We start from the raw sequence: 24,058 nt of genomic DNA on the forward strand, positions 1-24,058 counted from the left end.
CCTGGGCACTGCTGGTTGGTGTGGCCCCACTCCTGAGTCTGGTCCAGCCTCAGTGATTTTTGGGTAACCAACAAAAGGCAGCCCCAGGCCAGGTCAGAAAATGGCCACACAGCCAGGCTCTGTGGGAGCAGCACACCAGGCCCCAGGCCGGAGGGTGCCCCGAGGATGTCTGGAGGCCAGAGGGTGGCCCAAGGAGACCCCCAGACTGGAGGGTGCCCCCAGGAGGACCCCAGGCCAGAGGGTGCCCCGAGGGCTGGAGGGTGCCCCAGGAGGCCCCCAGAATGAAGGGTGCCCTGAGGGGATCCTTGGATCGCTGCCCAGCAGAGCTCCCAGACAGTCACCACCTGCCAGTGTGAGCCAGTGGGACACTGGGCCTGGGTGAGCCTCCCAGTGATGCAGTGCCAGCTGCCTTCTGACTGTGGCAGCCTGAGACTCCCATGAGCACTCAGCCAAGCCCATGCCCCAATTCCCGATACACAAAATTGTGAGCAAAATTTAAATGGTTGTCTTAAGCGGCCAAATTTTAGGGCAGTTTGTTACCTAGCAACAGCAACCGGAACATCACCTCAGGGCCTTTGCAACGGTACCTGCTGGCTTCTGCTCCCTGGAGTCACATCTCTGCTCCAATGCCACCTCCCCCAGGCCTGCCCCGGCACCCTCCTTGCACCGGACACACTTTCCATCCTGGTACCCGCTGTGTTTTCTTCACAGCAGCATTCACCGCTCTATCTCTCTATCCTGATTTTCCGTGCTTCCAATCTGTAATGGAAATGCTGTGAGGGCAGACACTGCATGGGTCTCACCCTCTCCACCCAGGCCTCAGCACGGAGTGGGTGTTCTGTATCTGTCGAATGAATGAATGAATGCGAGTCCCTGGGAGAGGGCGACTTCGCAGGGAAGCTCCCTAGGCCCCGGGCGTCTAGCCAGGCATCTGCACCCTCCCACCCCAAGACTCAGGACCATTTCTTCCTTTCTCCAGGGACCCCATTTCCAGGGACATCTCCGGATGAAGGGCTGAGATGTTATTCCCAACTTTGGCCACCAGGTGGCAGCACATAAGGGCAAGGCGCGCTGAGGATTCCAGGCTGGCAGTGAGGCCAGGGAATGCCGGTCTGGGGAAATTTGGAAGGCACCTTTGGATGCGAGTTAGGTCCGGCAGGGAATGCAGATGACCTGGAATCCCTGGGTCCTGGGCCAGTCTGGGGGTGGGCTAGAGGTTCCCCAAGGCCAGAAAAGTCATGATAAGAAGCTTCTAGCTTACTGTGAGTCGGGACTCCCACCCCTGTCCTTTGAGAACATCATCACCATTTAAAGCTGTATCTCAAAACCAGCAGAACTATTATTTGCTTAATATTCTTCCTTAAATAGATGTTCCACAACTTAAATAAATATAATAGGGAGAAATTTTTATTTGACCACTGTAACAGAAACCAGCCACTTGCCAGAAACAGGCAGTAACCATAAACAAATTAATATCAAATACTAATATCAAACTAATATCAAATACTTTCCTGGCACTCACTGAGTGCCAGACACTGTTGCAAACATTTCCTGTATCTCATTTAATCTTCACAGCACTGAGGTTTAGGATTATCCCCCCATACAGGAAAATGGGAAACAGAGAGGTGCAGTTAATTTCCTAATCTCCCACAGCAGTAAGCGGCACCAGGTGGGTTTGGAGTCACCACATTTTTCAAGAACAGTTTAACAACTGGAGCTTCGAGTGTGGAATAATAGACACTGGAGACTTGGAAGGGTAGGAGAGTGAGCGGGGTGGGAGGGATGAGGAATTACTTAATGGGTACAATGGACATTATTTAGGTGATGGTTACACGGAAAGCCCAGACCTCACCACTGCATATCTCCATGTAACAAACCTGCACTTGTGTCCCTTACATTTATACAAAAAACTCCAAAAAAAACCTACCGTGTAATGTAGTACCCTATCCCATGCACTCACACTGCTAAATGTTGTCTCCAACGCACTCATCCGCGCACACAGTGCCAGCTGCACCCTCCCGTTCCCTGCTAGCCTGACTTCTGGGCAGCAAGACCCTGCGGTTAGACGTGGGCTCCTGCCCACAGGGCTAGCTGGATGTGTGTGTCTTTCAAAGGCTGGACTTTACTCTCACCTTGCCCCCTCCACCCCCCAACACACACACACACACACACACACGCACACACACACAGTCCCTGGCAAGTCCTCAGTGCTCACGTGGTGCCCAGAGAAGTTGTGGGTGACACGATGAGGCACAAGCTCCATTCCCCGGGGGGATGTAAGCTGAGACCCTACCTCTCTGTGCAAAGGCTAGTGCCACCTGCATGAGCTAGATTCAGGCAGGACCTGGAGACCCTGGAGGAAAGCAAGGCTGCAGGGTAGCCTTGGGTCAGGGAGGGAGGGACACTCTTAGGCCTCTTACTGACGGCGGGGGTCCCGGAGAGCCATGGACAGGGCAACGCTCTACTAGGCTCCTTGGTTCATCCCAGATCAGCCCTTGGGCCCCTGGCATCTAAGGCAGCAAAAAGGCAAGGGGACACCGCCCGGGGTGGGGCACGCCACCGCGACAATGCCTCTTGGCCTTGGGTGGATAATGGCACCCCTGGGCAAACCCTAGGGGCGGGGCCCAGGGGCGAGGGGCTTCCCCAATCAGTCTCCGCCCTAGCGCCCTGGACTTCGGCCCCATTCCATTGGGTGAGGGTGGGGGCACGAAAAGAGGACCGGGCTTGGGGCCCCACCGTGTCCCGCCTCCTCAGTCCCCAGCGACTCGCAGGGGCTGGTAGGGCTGGGGTCCAGCTGCCGTGCTCCCCTGCCCTGCGCCGCGCCGCGCGTCTTGGTAGGCGCTGCGCTGCCGGGGCCGGGTCCTGGGCCAGTGCACCTCCGCCCCCAGCCGGATCCAGCGGACTGTTCTCCGCTGCGCGCCCGGCACAGCATGGGGAGGCGCTGCTGCCGGCGGCGCGTGCTGGCGGCCGCCTGTCTGGGCGCCGCGCTCCTGCTCCTATGCGCCGCGCCCCGCTCCCTGCGCCCGGGTGAGTGCCCGCCGGCCGAGCCGCGCACCCCCAACCAAACCTGGCTCCTCGCGCTTTCCACCGCGGCCTGACCCCTCGACAGCGGCGGGGACACCTGTTGTCTCCTTCCTGGCTGGGGCTAGGGGTGGCGGGCAGGGGCGCTGGTGCGGCACAGAAAGGCTCTAGACGCCCCCGCGAGCAAAGGCTCTTGCTCCTCCTCCGGAGTTATCTCCCCACTCCCAGAGCGGTGACTGTTTGAGTCCCACAGCCGGTGCCTGGAGACCGGGGTCAGTTGTGGGGGGTAGAGGACGTTTGGCCAATCCGGGAAGGCCATCTTCCTTACCTTCACCCCCTTCCCCTGCGCACCCCACAGCCCCTGGACATGAGCGCTGCTGGGCGCATGCGCATAGGAGGGGCAGCTTGGGCCACTGGATCCGGTCCCTTGGTTGTCCTACTGTGCAGTGGGTGCCACTCCCTGCTCCACCCTGAAATCCACACCGGGTAGGGCTTGGGACTCCTGTGCACCCACTCGTGGTCTGGCTGGGGAAACTGAGGCAGTCATGACTCCGCAGAGCTGAGTGCCCTGGGCCCCACCGGTGCTGAGTCTTTGCTCTGAGTCTCTCCTCAGCTCATGTGAAGCCTCCCATCAACCCATTTCACACAAACTGAAGCAGGCCAGAGAGTGGGGAGACAGGTGTGGTGGCAACGTGCTGGCTACACAACCTACCTGGGGCTGGAGGGGCCCAGCCAGCGCCCCGATCTCCTGACCTCAGGGCTGTTTGCCTTTCCTTGTCTGTGGTATGTGTGCTGGGTGGGACGACTCAGTCCGCCTCCCCACCCCCAGTGTGGGCTCTGAGAATCCTGGGCCCCACCCTTGGAACCTGGCAGACACAGTCCCAGGGAGTAAGTAACTAGGTCCAGGGTGGGCGGGGATGTTGGGCAGTGGGGGTGGGAGTGGCCCAAGACTTGAGGATATCAGGGCCTGGGGAGGCCTCTGCCCACTCCCCCTGACCCTCACACTGCCCCTTGCCCCTTGTGTGTCCAGACGCAGCAGGTCAGACCTGGATGCCTCCCCAAGCCCATGGGATAGGGCTGGGGTGTCTCTTTCTAGCACCCCCACAACCCCTTCTGTGAGCTGGCTGGTGGTGTTGAGCAGACAGTCTCCTGGCAGTCTGGGGTGTGGACTCAGTGTCTGTGGCTGCCACAGCCTCTGTCCACCCAGTCATTCAGTAGACAGATGTTTACCCAGTACTAAGACAGGGCAGGACTTGGTGGCTACTGGCCCCTCAGGGCTCAGCGTGGGATGTTAGAGGACACCTGAGTGCCTGGGTCCCGGGGAGTGTCTGCAAAGGAGCATACATCTTTGAGTGACTGCATGGAGTGTCTGCGTCCCCATGTCTCCATGGGACACCTCTCTCCTGTCACCTACTCTACCCAGGTTTGAGGGATTAGAAACAAACCAAGGTACTAGTCACCTTCTGGGCTTTGTTCCTTCTGACCTCCCTCCCTCTCTTGCAGAGCCCGGGAAGAGATAGCAGGTGTTAGGAGGACGGCTCCGAACCTCCCTTCCCAGCCTCTGCGCAGGCTGGGCTCCCCACCTGGCCTGTCCTGCTCTTGGCCATGACCTTCTCACCCAGCATCTCAGCATCTCTCTCTGTTTCTGTCAGGCGCTCTTGTACCTCTCCCATGGCCTGTCTCCAGCCATCACAGCTTTGTGAGTGACCTTGGGCGAGCAAGAGTTAATCAGACCAACCTATCCAGCCTCTCACACTGGCTTTTCTCTCTCCCAAGCCCTGAGCTGAAGCTTTGGCTGAGACTATGCTTGTGGGCCTGCAGGTGGCACACAGGGAGGGCACTCAGCTGGGAAAGGCCTTTTCCTGCCAGGCTAGTCCTGCTGGAGGGGCATCCCCTGCCCTTGGCCTCTGGAAATGGCCTCACGAGAGCCTGCAGTGTCTCTGCAGCCATGCATGAGTTGGAAGGGATGTGGTCTGTGCCCTGTGAGGGCTTCTGGCCTGGGTATGAGGGCTCCAGAACTCAGGAGGAATTTCAGCCCCTTCTCCCAGGAGGGCAGGCCCAGCACTGTCCCCTCCTTCTCCAGAGCAAGAGGTGCTGCCGTAAGTTGGACAAGGGGCCACTGAAGGGCTACTGGCTCAGGCCTGGGGCTCTTGCTACCCCAGGGAGCTCATTCTAGTAGGGGGAGGTCTGCGGCAGCCCCTCCACAGCCACAGCCTCAGCCCCAGGGCTCCACCACCAGCACTGGCCTACCGCCTAGGGTCCCAGGGAGGAGGAGATTCCAGGAAGGTGGGGCAGCTGCCCAGAGCACTGCTGCCCTCATCACCCCACCCTCACCCCCAGTGCCCAGCGGCAGTTCCCAATGGCAGACCCCTGGGTCTCCTGCGGCCCCTTGGCTCCCTCTGTGTTCTTGCCTGGGCATGGTGGCCATGCTTCCCTGTGGCTGGCACACCACGGACCACGGACCTGTTGGTTGCCTGCTCGTGCAGGTGCTGGGAGACAGTGGGGAACAAAACTTAGAAATACCCCTGCCTCGAGGAGCTTACATTTTTAATATGAAAACCCAAGATCTTAGCTCTATGTCTTCTGACTCTGAGACACCGGCGAGAGCAGTGTTGGCGCCAGCCCCCTTCCCCTATTCCACTCCCGCGGCCACAGGGCTGAGCATCTGTCCCAGTGTTTGGAGTCACAGGTGTTCCTCTTGGAGCCAGGTGGGCCTCTGCATCCCATCCCAGCCGCTGCTCACCCCTAGGCAGGCAAGGAAGCTAAGAGTGGGCTACCCGATGGCACATAATGGTAGCCTCGGTGAGGACAAATCCAACCCAATTCAGACTCCCTTCAGCTGGGAGGGAGTGGGTCTGTGCCTGTGACTGAAAAGGCCAGGTGCCTCTGCCTCGGACAGGCATAGATCTTGGGGTTCAGATCATACCTCCAGCTGTGGTTTAGCTTTTCTCTGCCATAGCCTCACTGTCAGCTGCACCAGTTCGACAACTCCAACCCAAAGCTAGAGAGGGCTCCTTTGCCACTGATTCCAGTCAAAGTCCCAAGGAGGCATCCATTGGCCCGGTCTGGGTCTCAAGTGCCCATCTCTGAGCCAGTCAGGTGGCGGGAAGGGCTGGGAGGCTGTGATTGGACAGGCCTAGGCCACATGCCTATCCCAGCAGGTGGTGGAGGCGTTGGGGAGCCTATCGGAATCACATGGGCTGAAGGCCTGGCAGGCATCCTCCTCTGGTGGGTGGGCAAAGGGAGGGGGAGTGGCTGCTGAAGCCAAATTGGTAGATGCTCCCCGTGCTGCTGTCCATCTTCAGGTACTGCTGGAGTGTCCCGAGTTCAGAGGACCTCCAGAGAGTACCGTGAGAAGAGGCAAGCTGGCAGGTGGGCGGCTCTGCAGAACAGGAATTGGCAATCCTATTTTGCAGAAAAGAAAAGATCAAGAGAGAGGAAGTTACTTGCTCAAGTCAGGAAGTATGGGGCCAGGATTTAAATCCCAGCTGAAACCCCAAATCCTTTTTCTTTCCATTCTACAGGGCAGGGGCATTTGTGTTGGGCTTTGAAAGCTGCATAGGAGTTTAACAGGTAGGAAAAGGAGGCGAGGAAACTGCAAGCAGAAGGAATGGCACAGAGAAAAGCATGGAGGAGTGAAATGGCCTGGGGTGTGAAGGGATGTGCTGTGGGTGAGGCTCTGGGTCCTTGAGAGAGAATGGTGGGATGGAAGGCAGGAAGATACTCTAAGTTGGGGCTCAGTCATGAATAGTCTTGAATGGGATGCTAGGGGCTGGGGTGTTCTTCCTATGGCTGTCAGAGGGCATCAGTCTTTAAATAAATAGTCACTGGCACTGGGCAAGGTTGCAGGGGTTACAGAAAAGCAAAGTCCCCTTCCATGTAGAACTGACCTTCCAGAGTGATCAACCTACACAGAACTCAAAAGATTTCAGCAATAAAGAGTGCCGTGGCTGGAGCTGAGTAGTGAACCGGGAAGGGTGGTGGTGCACTGGTGGGCCTGGGGGGGAACCAGGGATTGCTGTACGGAGTGAGAAGCCCTGTGGGTTTAGAGATCACCAAGGTGGGGCGAGGAGAAATAGGAGACAGGTGAGGTGTCTCCCTCCAGTCTTGGTAATTGTCCCAGGGAGAGCCCTGGGGCCTACCCGGGGCTGGCCATGGGCAGGGAAGGTGGAAGTGGGGGTCTGGAGGGTTCTGGAGGCACAGCCGACGGGACTGTGCCCAGGGGGGATCCAGGCAGACTGGGGTTCCATTCTAGATGGCCTGTGGAGTTCAGCAAATGGAGTTTGAACTAAATACACGTGGAGAGATCTCTAGTTCTCTCCCTTAAACAGAATTGCTTATAATAATACATGAAGGGCTTGTCCAATGTGTCCCTCCCTTGGGCCTGATCCCCAGAAGGAATGTCCCTGTCTCTGAGACATGCAGGCCACCCCAGAAAGCCCCTAGGGGAAGGAATGGGGCAGGACAGAGGCCCTCGGAGGCCACGTGGGAACCCATGCCTGCTGGCAGGAGCTTGCTGGGGCCTGGCTGCCCTGCTTATCTCCTCTTGCAACACTGTAACCTGCTGGAACTTATTAACCAGAAGCCGAGTGTCATCATCTCTGCTTGCTGGACTAGGGAGTCTGCAAACAGCGTCCCCCTACATGATGGCTGTGCCCTCACCCTGCACAGGGCGCGAGCCCTGCTTTGGCTGAGGTGGGTGTGCAGAGGAGGATGGTCGTGCTTCTGCTGTAGGTTTCTAGTGTGGTGTTTCACCCGGTATCTTGATTGGCAGAGGAGGCCTTGCAACATGACGTGTGCGGGTGTCCTGTGTGCGGCAATCGCATGGCCTTGAGCAGCTCTCTCTGCTCTCCTTCCCTGGGCTGGTATTTCCTCATGGGTCAGTGAAATGGGGCCCACTTGCCTACGGGTGCCGCAAGGGGGGACAGGTGTCAGGACAAGGGGGCACCCAGAGGCAGGGCAGCATGGGTGTTAAGGGTGCAGATGCTGGCACCGGTGGCCTGGGGTCAAATTCTGTTTCTGGCACAGCAAGGAAGCTGTGAGGCCTCGGGCAAGTTTCTTTGCCTCAGTTTCCCCCTCTGTCAAGTGGGATAATGATAGTTTCTACATGAGAGGGGTAAGCATGTCAGTGTGCACTAAGCACCCGGCACTGTGCAGGGGCCTGCACTCCCCACCATGCTTTGTCTCCTTCTGTCTCTTCCTCCTCTTTCTCCCAGCCTCGGGCCCTGTCGTCCATCACTGTCTCCCTGTCTCTGTCATTGTTTTTGGCACTCCTCCCATCCCTCCTCCCCTCCCATCATCCTGTCCCCCTTCTCTCTCCTGTCTCCCTAACCTCCTGCTGGTTTTGTTTCCTTTTTCTAAGCAGTCACCACGTGGCTTTCCCTGTGCTGCTCTGGGATGGGCCCTCCTGGGCTACACTGCCTGGCTCTCCCTGTTCTGTCTGTTCCTCTGTCCCCTTGGCAGGGGGTGGCAGGGAGCCTGGGACCTACGGCCCAGTGGAGGGGCGGGGGTACAGAGGACACAGACAAGGGAGTTTGGGATGATGGGGGTGGAGGGGGTGGATGCCCCAGTGTGGCCCTGTTTGGGGCCAGCCCCCAGCTGGCCAAGTCAGGATTGGACCCAGGGATCCTCAAGATACCCCCCTTCTGACCTCCTGTGCCCATCTGTCCCTCCATGGCAGCCTGCCCATCTGCAGGGCCCAGGCTCCTCAGGGCAGGGTGGCAGGCAGGGTGGGGCTGGATGGAGGCGGCCCAGCCCTGTAATCACTGGCCACAGCTATTCTGAGCCTCTCTCTGGTACCTGCTCCCTTTTCCCTTCTACCCACTGGCCCCTGGGGGCTGTTATGGTACCCACTTTCCAGCAGGCTGTGGTCTGGCCAGGAAATGAGAGGCCTTATGCAAGGGCTGGCGTTTCCGGAAGGCTGGGAGCCTCCGAGTAGCAGGGCCCTGGGGCGGAGACAGGCCTGGGTCGGCTTCTCAGTCACTGCAACTGCCCCTCCACCCCCTGCCCACAGAACACAGGCTGCTGAGCACCAGTTCTTCCTCAGTCCCCAGCCACAGTCCCCAGGAAAGGGACACGTCTCATCTGCAACACGGCGAGAAGGCCTGGCCTCCTCTCATGGGTTGCCTGGCCCTGCCCTGCCTGGTGTGGCACCAGCGGAGCTCCCCATGGTTGCTGCTAGACTCAGGCCACACCCAGCCTGGGTCTCCCTGCACCAGCATGACCAGCCAACATTGCTGCCCTCTCCTGTCAGCTCCTTTTCTGATGATGGTGTCGTTCCTGGGACATGTCCGGCAGTTCAGATCTCTGACTCTGTCTGGAGACGCAAGGTCAAATGCTGGGCTGGTCAGTGGCCTGGAGACACAGGTGGCCCTGAACCTCCTCAGCCTCCTCTGCATGCCCTGGCCACTGGAGTCTGGCCCTTGTTCCTGGGCCTTACAGGATGTGGCCTGGGCGCAGAGGGGGCCTGAGGCAGGCAGGGGGCAGCAGGACCCTGGACAGTGGGCTTCAGGTACACGCAGCAGGGTTCTGGACAATGGGCTTTAGGGTTCTGGAGGCCAGTGCAAGGCCCGTCCAGCTGCCATCTATTCCTACCTCGAACCTCTGTTTATTCAGCACAGACCATGTTCTGCCTGCCAGGCACTGCGCTGGCGCAGCTGGTGTCAAAGCACGCTCCCAGACCAGCAGCCGCAGCCTCACCTGGAGCTGCTGGAAATGCAGATTCTTGGGCCCCACCCCCCAACCTACTGGACCAGAAACTCTAGAGGTGGGGCCAGGGATTCTTGAGTTTAATGGGCCCCACACAAGCTGAAGTTTGGGAACAACTGCTCTAGGTCAGTTTGCCAAAAGACCTGTTCCTCAGATTTCCCAAGTTTACTGGCGTGCCAGAAGTTTGTCTCAAGTGAATAGATTCTTCTTAGCGACATTTATAGACTCTTCATTTGATTGAAGGCCAAGGATCACAGAAGCATTTATCCTTCTTTTCTCACATGTACCTGAATTCTTGAACATATTCTTCTTATGAATGTTCAATGTGCTTATGAACTCTTACGGACATATTAAGACAGCCATTTCACATAAATGGAATCGTGTCTTAGCTGGCCTTTTATGTCTGGCTTCTTTCACTTAACATAACGTTTACAAGGTTCAGCCACACGGAAGCATGAGCCAATTCTTCATTCCTTTTATGGCCAATTAATAGCCCATGTTATGGATATACCACATTTTTATTATCCATTCATCAGCTGATGGATTTGGGTTGTTTCCATTTTGGGGCTATCATGAATAATGCTGATGGGAACATTTGTGAACAAGTTTTTGTGTGAACAAGTTTTCAGTTCTAGGAACATACTTAGGAGAGGAATTGCTGGGTTGCATGGTAATTCTAAGCTTAGCTTTTTAAGAAACTGCCAAACTGTTTTCCCTCATGGATGCACCACTTTACATCCCCACCAGCAATATATGAGGGCTCCAGTTTCTCCACATCCTTGTTATTTACTGTCTTTTAAAATAACCATCCTCATGGTGTTGATTTCTATTTCACTAATGGCTAGTGATGTTGCGCACCTTTTCATGTGCTTATTGCCATAGGTATATCTTTGGAGAAATGTCTATTCAGATTCTTTGCCCATTTAAAAAATTGAGTTGTCTTTTGTTGTTCCATTGTAAGAGTTCTCCATACGTTATGGGTACTAGTTCCTTACCAGAGAGATAATTTGCAAATATTTTCTCCCAACTATGGATTATCATTTCACCTTCTTGATAGTGTGCTTTGAAGCACAAATGTTTTTTAATATTGATGTAGTTCAATTTATCTATTTTTTAAAATTTTGTTGTTTTGTGCTTTTGGTGTCATATCTAATGCATCATCACCTAATCCAAGGTCATGGAGATTTATGTCGGTGTTTTCACTTAAGAGTTTCATAGTTTTAACTTCAATGTTTAGGGCTATGATCCATTTTGAGTTAGTTTTTGTATGTGGTATGAAGATGGGGTACAACTTCATTCTTTTGCATGTGAATATCTCATGTTGTCTCAGCACCACTTATTGTAGACTGTCCTTTCCCCATTGAATTGTCTTGGCTCCCTCATCAATAATCAACTGACCACAAATGTAAGGGTTTGTTGCTGAACTTTCAATGCTATTTCATTCATCTATATGTCTCTCCTAGCCAGCACCACACAGTCTTGATTATTGTGGCTGTATAGTAAAGTTGTGGTATCAGGAAATGCGAATCCTCTAACTTTGTTCCTTTTTGAGATTCTTTTGGATATTCTGAATCCCTTCAATTTCCACAAGAATTTAAAGATCAGCTGTCAATTTTGGCAGAAAAAGGCAGCTGGGATTTTGACAGGAATTGCAAAGAATCTGTAGATGACTTTGGGGAGTATTGCCATCTTCACAACAGTAAGTATTCCAATCCACAAACCTGAAATGTCTTTCTGTTCATTTGGGTCTTTAATTTCTTTCAACGATGTCTCGTGGTTTTTAGTGGACAGGTCTTATACTTCCTTTGTTACCAACTTCTTCTTTATTACTTTATTATTTTTGATGTTGTTTGATTATTCATTGCTAGTATATAGAAATATAATTGACTTTTGTATATTAATCTTATATCCTGCAACCTTGCTGAACCCATTTATTAGCTCTTACAGTTTGTGAATTCTTTAGGGTTTTCTATATATATATACGGTTATATCATCTATGAATAGACAAAGTTTTATTTATTACTTTCCAAACTGGATGCCTTTTATTTATTTTCCCTGCCCAATTACCCTGGATAAAACCTCCAGTACAATTAATAGAACTGGCAAAAGCAGGCACTCTTGCCTTGCTCCTGATCTTAGGGAGAAAGCTTCCAGTCTTTCACTGTTAAGTTATCTGAGGGTTTTTCGTTGATGCCCTTTATCAGTTTGGCAAAGTTTCCTTCTATTCTTAAGCTGTTTAGTGTGTTTTGTCATGAAGAAGGGTATTGGATTTTGTCCTATGCTTTTTCTGCATTTATTGATGAGCGTGTGGGCTTTTTTCTTGATTCTATTAATATAGTGTATTACATTGATTGATTTGTGTATATTTAGCCAATCTTGCATTCCTGGGATCCATCCTACTTGGTCATGGTGTATAAACTTTTTCATAGGATGTTATTTTTGGTTTGCCCATATTTTTTGAGAACTTTGCACTTATATTCATAAGGGACATGGCTCTATAGTTCCCTTTTCTTGTGATGTCTTTGTCTGGTTTGGGCATCTAGATAATACTGGCCTCATGTAATGAGTTGGGAAGTGTTCTCTCCTCTTCTGTTTTTTGAAAGAGTTTATGAAAGATTGGTGTTAATTCTTTAAACATTTAGTAAAATTTACCAGTGAAGCCATCTGATCCTGGGCTTTTGTTTGTGGGAATTTTTTTTATTACTAATTCAACATCTTGACTTGTTATGGGTCTGCTGAGATTTTATATTTCTTCTTGAGTCAATTTCAAGAATTTCTGTCATTCTAGGAATTTGTCTATTTCTTGTATGTTTTCTCATTTGTTGGGCTACAATTGTTCAGAGTTCTCTTGTAATCCTTTCTTGTTTCTTTAAGGTCAGTAGTAACATCCCCTCTTTCTTTCCTGTTTTTAGTAATTTGAGTCTTTTCTATTTTCTCCTTGGTCAGTCTAGCAAAAGTCTTGCCAGTTTTTGAGATCTTTTCAAAGATCGCCTAACACCTTATTAGTTTATTAATATGCATAATCATATTCATGAAAATGGGATCCAGAAGCATATGATCATATATAGGCTATATTACTGAGAACATATTAATATTAATTGACTATGCATAAAAAGATATTCCTTAAAACAGATTTTGAGTAAAGGAATACACTTATAGGTAAACGGATTTTTACTTATAATAGTTCTAGGAAAACTGAGCAGTGCAGCAAGGAGACAGACAGACAGACAGACAGCATCCCTGTCCTCACCCAGGAGACAAACAGACAGCATCCCTGTCCTCAGCTGGGAGACAGCATCGCTGTCCTCAGCTGGGAGACAGACAGACGGCATCCCTGTCCCCACCCAGGAGACAGACAGACAGCATCCTTGTCCTCAGCTAGCAGAAAAACAGACAGCATCCCTGTCCTCAGCCAGGAGAAAAACAGACAGCATCCCTGTCCTCAGCCAGGAGAGAGACACACACAGAGAGCATCCCTGTCCTCAGCTGGGAGACAGACACACAGACAGCATCCCTGTCCTCAGCCGGGAGACAGACAGCATTGCTGTCCTCAGCCGGGAGACAGACAGACAGACAGCATCCCTGTCCCCACCCAGGAGAAAAACAGACAGCATCCCTGTCCTCAGCCAGGAGACAGACATACACAGAGAGCCTCCCTGTCCTCAGCTGGGAGACAGACACACAGACAGCATCCCTGTCCTCAGCCGGGAGACAGATAGACAGCATCCCTGTCCCCAGCCGGGAGACAGACCAGCATCCCTGTCCCCAGCCGGGAGACAGACAGCATCCCTGTTCCCAGCCGGGAGACAGACCAGCATCCCTGTCCCCAGCCGGGAGACAGACAGACAGCATCCCTGTCCTCAGCCGGGAGACACACAGCATCGCTGTCCTCAGCCGGGAGACAGACAGCATCCCTGTCCTCAGCCGGGAGACAGATAGACAGCATCACTGTCCTCAGCTGGAGACAGACAGACAGCATCCCTGTCCCCAGCCGGGAGACAGACAGACAGCATCGCTGTCCCCAGCCGGTAGACAGACAGACAGCATCCCTGTCCTCAGCTGGGAGACAGACAGACAGCATCACTGTCCTCAGCTGGAGAAAGACAGACAGCATCGCTGTCCTCAGCCAGGAGACAGACAGACAGCATCGCTTTCCTCGGCCAGGAGACAGACAGACAGACAGCATCACTTTCCTCAGTCGGGAGACAGACAGACAGCATCACTTTCCTCAGTCGGGAGACACACAGACAGCATCGCTTTTCTCAGCTGGGAGACAGACAGACAGCATCACTGTCCTCAGCTGGAAATAGACAGACAGCATCCCTGTCCCCAGCCAGGAGACAGACAGACAGCATCCCTGTCCTCAGCCGGGAGACACACAGACAGCATCGCTGTCCCCAGCTGGTAGACAGACAGACAGCATCCCTGTCCTCAACTGGGAGACAGACAGACAGCATCCCTGTCCTCAGCCGGGAGACAGACAGACAGCATCCCTGTCCTCAGCCGGGAGACACACAGACAGCATCGCTGTCCCCAGCTGGTAGACAGACAGACAGCATCCCTGTCCTCAACTGGGAGACAGACAGACAGCATCCCTGTCCTCAGCCGGGAGACAGACAGACAGCATCCCTGTCCTCAGCCGGGAGACACACAGACAGCATCGCTTTCCTCAGCCAGGAGACAGACAGACAGCATCTCTGTCCTCAGCCGGGAGACAGACAGACAGCATCGCTGTCCTCAGCTGGGAGACCGACAGACAGCATCGCTTTCCTCGGCCGGGAGACAGACAGACAGACAGCATCACTTTCCTCAGTCGGGAGACAGCCGGACAGCATCACTTTTCTCAGCCAGGAGACAGACAGACAGCATCACTGTCCTCAGCTGGAGACAGACAGACAGCATCCCTCTTCTCATCTGGAGATAGCTAAACCTGCTTCCATGTGAAGCAGCATATTCCCTGATGGGGAAGCACTGCTGTCACAGGCATCCACAGTGGGTCACCCAGCCTAGCAAGGTGGCACTGAGAGGCTACAGCCCACTGTGCCATCTCCACTGTTGCCCAAACCTTTCTGGCTGCCCATACACAGGATCTGAGGGTGCTGGGCAGCCAGCCAGCCTGGTGAACCCCACAAGGGTTGGGGCATGAGGCCAGGGCAGATGGCAGTGGGTGAGTTTGGGTGATCTGGCCTTTCCTAGAGGGTTGGTGGGCTGGGTATCACCTTCCCACTTGTCCCCTCTTGCCTAGTACCCTCCAACTTTGGAGGGTAGGACATGGGAGCAGGAATGACACAAGATACTACCCTGATGTAATTCTGCCCCATTAGTACCCCCTGCCATCCCCCACTCCACCAAGCCCCTAGGAGGTAGGCAAGATCCGGGAAGGAAATTGAGTGCCAGAGGTGGGTCAAATGTGCCTAGATGGGTTGGCCAAACCCCCAGGTCCATGCAAGTCCCTCTGATATGGTGGCGACATCTCTCTCCTTATGCCCACAGCATTTGGAAACAGAGCCCTGGGCTCCAGCTGGCTTGGTGGGGAGAAGAGAAGCCCCCTGCAGAAGCTCTGTGACCTGGATCAGGTAGGTGGACAGACCCTCGACCCAGGCATGCCCCCCTCCATCCTAGCCAGGAGCCTGACAGCAACAGTGCAGACCTGCTGGCATGAGACTGGACCCCACACTGGGGCACAGAAGGGCATCCTCCCCAACCAAACCAGGCTTTGTCAGAGAGCAGTGACAAGGGCAAATCTTGGGGGTAAGATGAGAGACCTGGGGTCTCTACCCACCTATCTTCCCATCCATCAACAATCTGAGGCCAGGCATAGTTCTTTGTGTTGCAGATAAAAAAGAGTCAAAACAGATCCTGTACCTGCCCTCAGGAAGTTTACAGTCTGGTGGGAGACTAAATCTCAGTGCGTGCTGCAGTGGGGAGGTGTGCAGGGACCCCAAGCCCCGGCGTGATTCTCAAACAGATGGACCAGGCGGGGCTGGCTGGCCCACACACCTAACTTCAGCTGGGGGCCTGCAGGGACCACACACAACCCCAAACACACACATACAACTGTACCCCACCACCAAGAACCCCACACTCTGGCTCTCTCTCTCTCTCTCTCTCTCTCTCTCTCTCACACACACACACACACACCCCACACACACACAAGTACTTATTCGGACAGCACATATTGAGCACCTACTGCATGCAGGCTGTGGTCAGGATGCTGAGATCCAGCAGCAAGCAGGTTGGCCAGGTCCCTCCCCTAGTGGAGCCACCAGTCCAGCAGGGGAAGATGTCATCTGATCACCACCCACACTAATACTTAACTAATTCTGCTCTAAAGGGGAGTATGAGGTGCAACAAGAGCTCTCCTGAGAGGATCCTAGTTTAGATGGGGGAGAGCAACTCCTCTCCAAGGTAGGGACATTGAAGCCGAGGTGAAGAGCAAGAGTCAACAGGCAGACAGGAAGGGCCAAGCGCCACAGGCAGAGGAAACAGCTGTGCCAAAGGCCTGGCGGGGAGTGGAGGACAGGAGAGGGAGCACAAGGGGAGCCTGGAGAAGTGGGCAGCACGCAGGCCCTGCAGGTGTGCAAGGGTAGCGGGGAGCCATGCAAGGTTTTAAGCGAGGAAGGACAGCATCAGATTTTCACCCTTGGGGTATCCCTACTGCTGTGTAGAGAAGGATCAGGGTGGTGTTGGGTAGGTGGCTGCTCCCCAAATCCTGAGGGCTGAGCGGAAGGGGCCTGTGGAGCTCATCTGGCCCAAGCCTACAAGCAGGTAGGGAGGCCTTCCTTCGCAGAGTGTGACTGACTGACCCTGGGCCACACAGCAGGCTGACGGTAGGACAGGCACTCAGTAGGGCCCTGGGTTCCACTAGCTCTGGCGGCTTCTGAGGGGCAGATGGCCCCTCACAGCCTGGGGACCCTGTGACCATTGGGTGTCAACTCCCTGGAGGCTTAGCACCTTGCGGCTGGAGAAATAACATAGTAAAAACCATCTGGCCAACAAGTGCTGATCACGTGCCAGGCCCTTTAGTTCTGTGGACTAATTACGGCAACCCATAAGGTGGGGCCGTTGTCCCTGTTTACAGACGAGGACACAGGCATGGGGAGGCAAGTGCCCTGCAAAGGTCACAGAGCTTCTATGGACTAGAGCCAGCGAGGAATCCAGGCAGCCACACTGTGGGGGTGAGGACAGGAGCTGTAGGTGCAGCCCCGGACAGTGGACATAGGTCCAGCTTTAGAGTCCCAAGGGGCCTGAGTTGGAGCCCCGGCTTCCCCAAAGAGAGCTGTGTGACCTCAGGCAACTCATTTCCCCTGAGTCTCAGTTTTCTCTTCTGTAAAATGGGTATTCATGTGCCTATGAGCAACAGCAGTGGCAGCCCAAGCTGCTTCCAGCCATGAGGACAGTTAGTGCCCATTCCTGAGCTGCTCGGAGACTGGCAGCCCATGGTTCAGCAGCAGCCAGCTGCCCACCATCGTCCTCCAGATGTTGACTTCTGTCATAGAGCTGGCCTCCTGGCTATAAGAGGACTGCCAGGGCTGCAGACACCTCACAGGAGGGCATCCCAGGCAGAAAGTGAGTGGTGGGGTAAGGGTTTCCCCTGACTTTTCACCCTAAGGGAGTCTTTCCTGGGAGTCATCTGGCTAATCCCCTGATATCGCCTCAGGCAGAGCCAGGCCACATTCCCCCTGAACCCCCGGACCCCGTGCTTCAGCAACAACACACGAAGCTGAAGTTCTGGCTCCCTGAAGCGGGGCTCATGCCCTGACACAGCTGGGGTCGGCCAGCAAGGAAGGAGGAAGACTGACAGGTGGTCGGATGGCCAACATTCCCTGCCACAAGAAATGGGTCATCTAAAAGCTGAAAGCAGACCTCGGCTGTGGGCCCCGGGAGGACAGCCTCTCCTGGCACCATGTGGAGCTAGGCTTCTAAGGTCAGTCCTGACGGTGGAAACAGGGTCTCCCTGGTGTCCCCATACCCCCACGGCATAGCTGAACCTGGCAGCCTTCCCATGGTGAGGGTGGCTAAGTGACTGTCTTATTTCACTTAGCATGATGTCCTCAGGGTTCACTCTTTCTCAAAATGGTGAGATTTTAAAAATGTAAGCACATGACATGGCATTTGACACTACAGAAGGGTAGACACAGTGAAGAGTAGGTCTCCTTGTCCAGCACCTGTCCTCTCGGAGGCCACCAGGTCCCTGGGTGTCCTCCCAGACATGCTCTAGGCGTGTAAGTAGTATCCACTGCTTTGCCGTGTGCTTACAGTAACTTCTTGAGAATCTCACCTACAGGCATGTATGTCCTATGTCTGTCTGCCTCTGTCTTTTCATTTTGAAAAATTCAAACATATGCAAGAAGAAGGGAGAATAGTTCAAGGAACCCCCACCTTCCCACCACCTACTCCCACCTGGGATGACTGCGAAGCCAGTCCCAGCCTTGTGGATTCTGTGACTATGTCTGAACGTATCTCTAAAATAATAAGTCTCCCTCCACCCACCCTTTGTGAAACGTTTTTTATTTCTTTCCCTTTTTCAACATAAATGTTAAGCCCTGTTCTGCACTTTGGTTTTCCCACTTAGTGTATCTTAGACAGCTGTGGGATAGTTTGAAAGGCATCAGGAGCATAGTGTGCACATGTGTGCAGGAGCGTACATGGACACACACACAACCACAAACACACCACACACACTGCACACACGCACACATATGTACCCCACACCACACACACCCCACACACCCCACACCATGCACACACCACACACACCGCACACACACCACACACACTGCACACACACACACACATATGTACCCCACACCACACACACCCCACACACTCCACACCACACACACAGCACACACACACCCCACACACCACACACACCCCACACTATACACACAGCACATACACCACAGACACCACACACACACCACACACATATGCCAAACACACCCCCCACACCACACACACACCCCACACCACACACACACTGCCACACCACAGACACACCACACACACCCAACCACACACACACTCCACACCACACACACAGCACACACACACCACACACCACAGACACCACACCACACACCACACACATACCACACACACACCACACACATCACACACACACAACCCACACATCACACACACCCCACACCACACACACACACCCCAAACCACACATGGACCCCCCCACACACCACACACACACCACACATTCCACACAAGCACACTACACCACACAAGCACACCACACGCATACCACACAAAAATGCCACACATTCCCACACACCACAAACACACCACCCACATGACACACACTACACACACACCACACACCATATATGCCACACACAACACACACAACACACGCTACACACACACACCACACACACCATACACACAAACACCACACACACCAGACACAACACACAACACACACACACCACAGGTGTGCACCACACACACACCACATGCACACACACACCACCTACCAAAAGTGTGCACCACACGCACCACGCGCATACCAACACACACCACACACACCATACAGACACACCACACACACACCACACACACTCCATACACATACAACACACATACAACACACACCACACACAACACACCACACATACACCATACATACACCACACACACCACACACCCGCCACACATGCCACACCCGCCACACATGCCACACACACACAAATGCCACACACGCATGACACACACACACAAATGCCACACACGCATGCCACACACATGCACACCACACACCAGAGATCATGCACCACAGGCACACACCACACGCGTGCACCACACACGCACACCACACACACACATTCCCACCCCACTGGCGTCAGACCCTCCCAAGCAGGCCCTGGCTCTGGTGTTCCTCCAAAGGCCGCTTTGGCCTCCTCTGAAATGGAAACACCTGAAGCCTTTTTTCTTAACTGAGAACTCACATACCATACAACTCTTTCAAACCCTACAATTGGTTTGCAGCATTTTTATAAGGTTTTGTAACTATCACCGCTGTCTAATTTCCAAACATTGTGATCACCCTCAAAAGCAGCCCAGTGTCTGTCCATCAGCAGCCCAGTGTCCATCAGCAGCCCAGTGTCTATCAGCAGTCCTCCACAGTTCACTCAGGTTCTAGTTTTGGTCTCTCTGGATGTGACTGCTCTAGGGACCTCACTAAGTGGGACTGTTTGGCACTCGTCCTTTTGTGACTGTACTATTCCCTTGGCATAACGCCCTCCAGGTCAGCCCATGTGTCAGCATGTGTCAGCACCGCATTCCTTTCATGGCTGAGTCATATTCCATTGCATGGATGGCCGCATACATTTGCCCACTCAGCAGTGCACACTTGGATTTTCTGGCTAATGTGAATACTGGTGCTATGAACTTCATGGACAAGTTTTTTGCATGATGCAAGTTTTTAGTTCTCTTGAGAATATGCCTAGGACCGGAATTGCTGAGTCACATGTTTACTGGTTTTGAGGAACTGCCAAACTGCTTTCCACAGCAACGGCACCCCTTTACACTCCCACCAGCAACTCGTGAAAGCTCCACTTTCTCCACATCCTCACCAATTCCTGTCTTTTTAATTATATCCTGAAGGCTCTTAATGTAATTTTAAGAAGTTAAAACACTTTCTTTTATGAACTCTTACACAAAAAATCATAGGCAGGGGTGTTAATCTTGGAGATAAGAACCCCGGGTGGGGCAGGAGGGATCTGAAGAAAGGGGAGCTGGAAGCATGGAAGCGCTGGCCTGGGTCTCTACATGGCTGAGGCTGCGAGGGGCTCTGGACCTAATTCGGAGAGCGGTGAGGCTGCTGGCCCGCAGCAGGTGCTAGGTTAAAGCCAGTCGGTATTCCTTCTCATAGGAGGGACAGGCTCAGAAGGGGCAGGCTTCCTGTCCCAGTGCTGAGATAAGAATTTGCTGGGGGAATAAAAGGAGTGAAGGTGCAAAAGAGAGTGCTGATTGGTAAGTACAGAATCAGCCCATTTATTATTGAGCCAAAGCAGCCCGACAGCCCACAAGCGGCTGCAGTTTTCAATTGGGTGTGGAATTAAACAGCGCTGCTTCTTATGCAGCCTCCTGCTTTTAGTAAACATTGAAGAGTCCATGTGTGCCCGTACTCACACGGAGCGCACTCTGATGCCACAATTCCTTATCACTCAGAGTGCCTCCTCTGAGTGCCCCACGGCATACATACCCAGCGCGTCCTTTTCCCAACCTCAGCAAAGTCAGAATCCGTTTCTCCCAAATCCAGGCCCAGGACAGATGCCCGGGCCCTAAACCACACAGTGATCAGTGACAGCCCTGGGGTTCGAATTTGGGTGCCCGGCCCAGCTCCTGCTCCCAATTCCCGGACGCATCCCGCCGGGGCAGCGCCAGAGTCAGGGAGCCCGCGCTGCCCTGACGCGTCCCCCTGTCCCGTCTCCTGTCGCCCACAGGACCCGCGCTCGACCCTGGCGAAGGTACACCGGCAGCGGCGCGACCTGCTGAACAGCGCCTGTAGCCGCCACACACGCCGGCAGCGCCTGCTACAGCCGGAGGACCTGCGGCACGTGCTGGTGGACGACGCGCATGGCCTGCTCTACTGCTACGTGCCCAAGGTGGCCTGCACCAACTGGAAGCGCGTGCTGCTGGCACTGAGCGGCCAAGCCCGCGGCGACCCGCGCGCCATCTCCGCGCAAGAGGCGCACGCGCCCGGCCGCCTGCCCTCGCTGGCCGACTTCAGCCCCGCCGAGATCAACCGGCGCCTGCGCGCCTACTTGGCCTTCCTGTTCGTGCGGGAGCCCTTCGAGCGCCTGGCATCGGCCTACCGCAACAAGCTCGCGCGCCCCTACAGCGCCGCCTTCCAGAGGCGCTACGGTGCACGCATCGTTCAGCGCCTGCGGCCGCGCGCGCTCCCCGACGCCCGGGCCCGCGGCCACGACGTGCGCTTCGCGGAGTTCCTGGCCTACCTGCTGGACCCGCGCACGCGGCGTGAGGAGCCCTTCAACGAGCACTGGGAGCGCGCGCACGCGCTCTGCCACCCGTGTCGCCTCCGCTACGACGTCGTGGGCAAGTTCGAGACGCTGGCGGAGGACGCGGCCTTCGTGCTGGGCCTGGCGGGCGCATCCGACCTGAGCTTCCCTGGGCCGCCGCGGCCCCGGGGAGCCGCCGCCTCCCGCGACCTGGCAGCGCGCCTCTTCCGGGACATCAGCCCCTTCTACCAGCGGCGCCTCTTCGACCTCTACAAGATGGACTTCCTGCTTTTCAACTACTCCGCCCCCTCCTACCTGCGGCTGCTCTAGCGGTCCTGGAGGTCCTGTGGCCACGCGGGGCAAGTGCCTTTCCGACAAGACCCCCGGGGAATGCAGGTGCTGCCGGCCCCAGGACCCCTCTTCAAGAGCCACTGCGTGCACTCACCTGGCCGCCGGGCCAGCGGGCGCAGGGCACACCTGGCCAGGCTTAGGGGCAGCCCATCTCAGGTGGCCCTGCACGCGTGTGCCTGCCTCGGCCTGTCGCTTGAGGCCTGCTTCCTCCACTTGCTCCAGCTGACAGGCACCTCTCCAGGCCCCGTAGATGGGCAAGGACTTGATAACCAGGGTTTTAGGCTTTTAAAGGCCATTTTGGGGGTCAGCCCTGCCCCTGAACCTGTTCATGGTGCATCAGAACAGAATGCTGACACCGGTGTCAGTGTGGCCCGAGCCTGTGTCCTCCCCACCTCGGCAAGGACAGCTGTGGCCAAGGACAAAAGCCCTCCCTTGGCTGGCCTCACGATGGGGCCGTCCCAGGAGCCAGGTGGTAGCTGCCTTCCACTGCCATCGGGTCTCCTCTCCTCTCCCACGCGGCTGGCCCTGCCCAGGCGCCACCTTCGGTCTCAGTCTGGCAAGACGCTGGGTCTTCAGGCTCCATGCCAACAGAGCCCCTGGTGCAATGCAGTCACAGGTTTTATGGGACTTTGGTGAGCTGGGCGGTCATGGTTTTGAAATAAATGTATTTTGTTAATTTCTGATTTTTTGGAGTTTATCGCTTCATTGGGCCATTTTCTCTGGGAGACTGCAGCTGTCTGATCTCAAACCACTCCGTCTCCAAGCCTTTGTTTCCCTGTTGCCAAGTGGCATAAGAAGATCAGATGAGAGTGCCCACAGAGCCTGGGTACCTCCCAGTGGTGCATATAGGAGTGAGGGGCTACATGGGGCATAAGGTGAAGAGAGTGCACTGTGTAGGAGGTGCTAAATTCTGGCACTGACAACTTGGGGAAAATCTACTCTTTCACCCTGACCTGGGCCAAGGACTGAAGCCCACACCAGCTCAGCCAAGCCCTGGGCCTTGTGCTGCCTCCCACCTCTGTGCATGTGTGACTGTGAGAGTGTGCATGAGTGTGTGAGTATATGAGTGAGAGTGTGCATAAGTGAGTATATGAGTGTAAGAGTGTGCATGTGTGCATGAGTGTGTGAGAGGAATTGTGTGTATGTGTATGTGTGAATGTGTGAGTGTTGGTGTGTCTTGGGCCACTTGTCTCTGAGCTCCCCCAGGGCTGTGTCCAGAGGCCCTGCCAGCAGGAATGGGGTGGCCAACTCCAGTGGACCTGGGAAGGGGCTGCAGCTGCCACTGGTTTCCCCATGAGGCCTCCCCCAGCCTGGGCCCTTCCCCCACTGGAGGGACATACAAAGCCCAGGGCCTTGCACCATTTCCAGCGTTCCCTGGGTGCTATGGTTTGAATATTTGTCCCCTCCAAAACTCATGTTGAAATTTAATCCACAATGTGGCAGTCTTGAGAGATGACCCAACCATTAAGACGTGACTGGGTCATGAGAGCTCTTCCCTCACGGATCAATTAATCCATTGGTAGTTTACTGGATTGATGGGTTGATGGACTAATGAGTCACCATGGGAGTGGGACCGGTGGCTTTATAAGAAGAATAAATGAGACCTGAGGTAGTGTACTCAGCCCCCTCACCACGTGATGCTCTGTACCAGCTCCGGACTGTCCAGAGCCCCTGTCAGCAAGAAGGCCCTCACCAGATGCAGTCCCTAATGCTGGGACTTTTCAGCCTCCATAACTGTAAAAAGTAAATTTCTTTTCTTTATAAATTACCCAGTTTCAGGAGCTCTGTTACAAGTAACAGAAAAGGGACTAAGGTACTTGGCCAGAGCCCCACTGTTTAGAGACAGGCTGAGGAGGGAAGGGTGGGGCCTTGGCCACACTGGGGCCACTGTCTTTGTGAGGGGCTCCCTGGCCCTCACATGCTCCCTTAGAGGCCACACATGCTGTGTTCTAGGCCACTGTGTGTGCAATTGTTGCACACCCATTTCGATGACACATGCC

The 24,058-nt window shown here is 54.5% G+C and overlaps 2 protein-coding genes across 2 annotated transcripts in view; one reads left to right on the forward strand and one right to left on the reverse strand.

Moving 5' to 3' along the window:
* UROC1 (urocanate hydratase 1) overlaps positions 1-3,498 on the reverse strand; it is a 48,513-nt gene extending 45,015 nt beyond the window's left edge. Inside the window, exon 1 of the mRNA XM_063602556.1 lies at positions 3,068-3,498. The gene's annotated coding sequence lies outside the window, so the exon portion shown is untranslated. The remainder of the gene's footprint in view (positions 1-3,067) is intronic.
* CHST13 (carbohydrate sulfotransferase 13) lies at positions 768-22,741 on the forward strand. The gene is made up of 3 exons (XM_034957288.3): positions 768-3,027; positions 15,223-15,305; positions 21,192-22,741. The coding sequence occupies exons 1-3, from the start codon at positions 2,931-2,933 to the stop codon at positions 22,035-22,037; spliced, it is 1,026 nt and encodes a 341-aa protein (XP_034813179.2). The 5' UTR covers positions 768-2,930; the 3' UTR covers positions 22,038-22,741.
* Positions 22,742-24,058: the final 1,317 nt, after the last annotated feature.

This window comes from Pan paniscus, chromosome 2 (assembly GCF_029289425.2).
Source record: "Pan paniscus chromosome 2, NHGRI_mPanPan1-v2.0_pri, whole genome shotgun sequence".
NCBI classification, from domain to species: domain Eukaryota; kingdom Metazoa; phylum Chordata; class Mammalia; order Primates; family Hominidae; genus Pan; species Pan paniscus.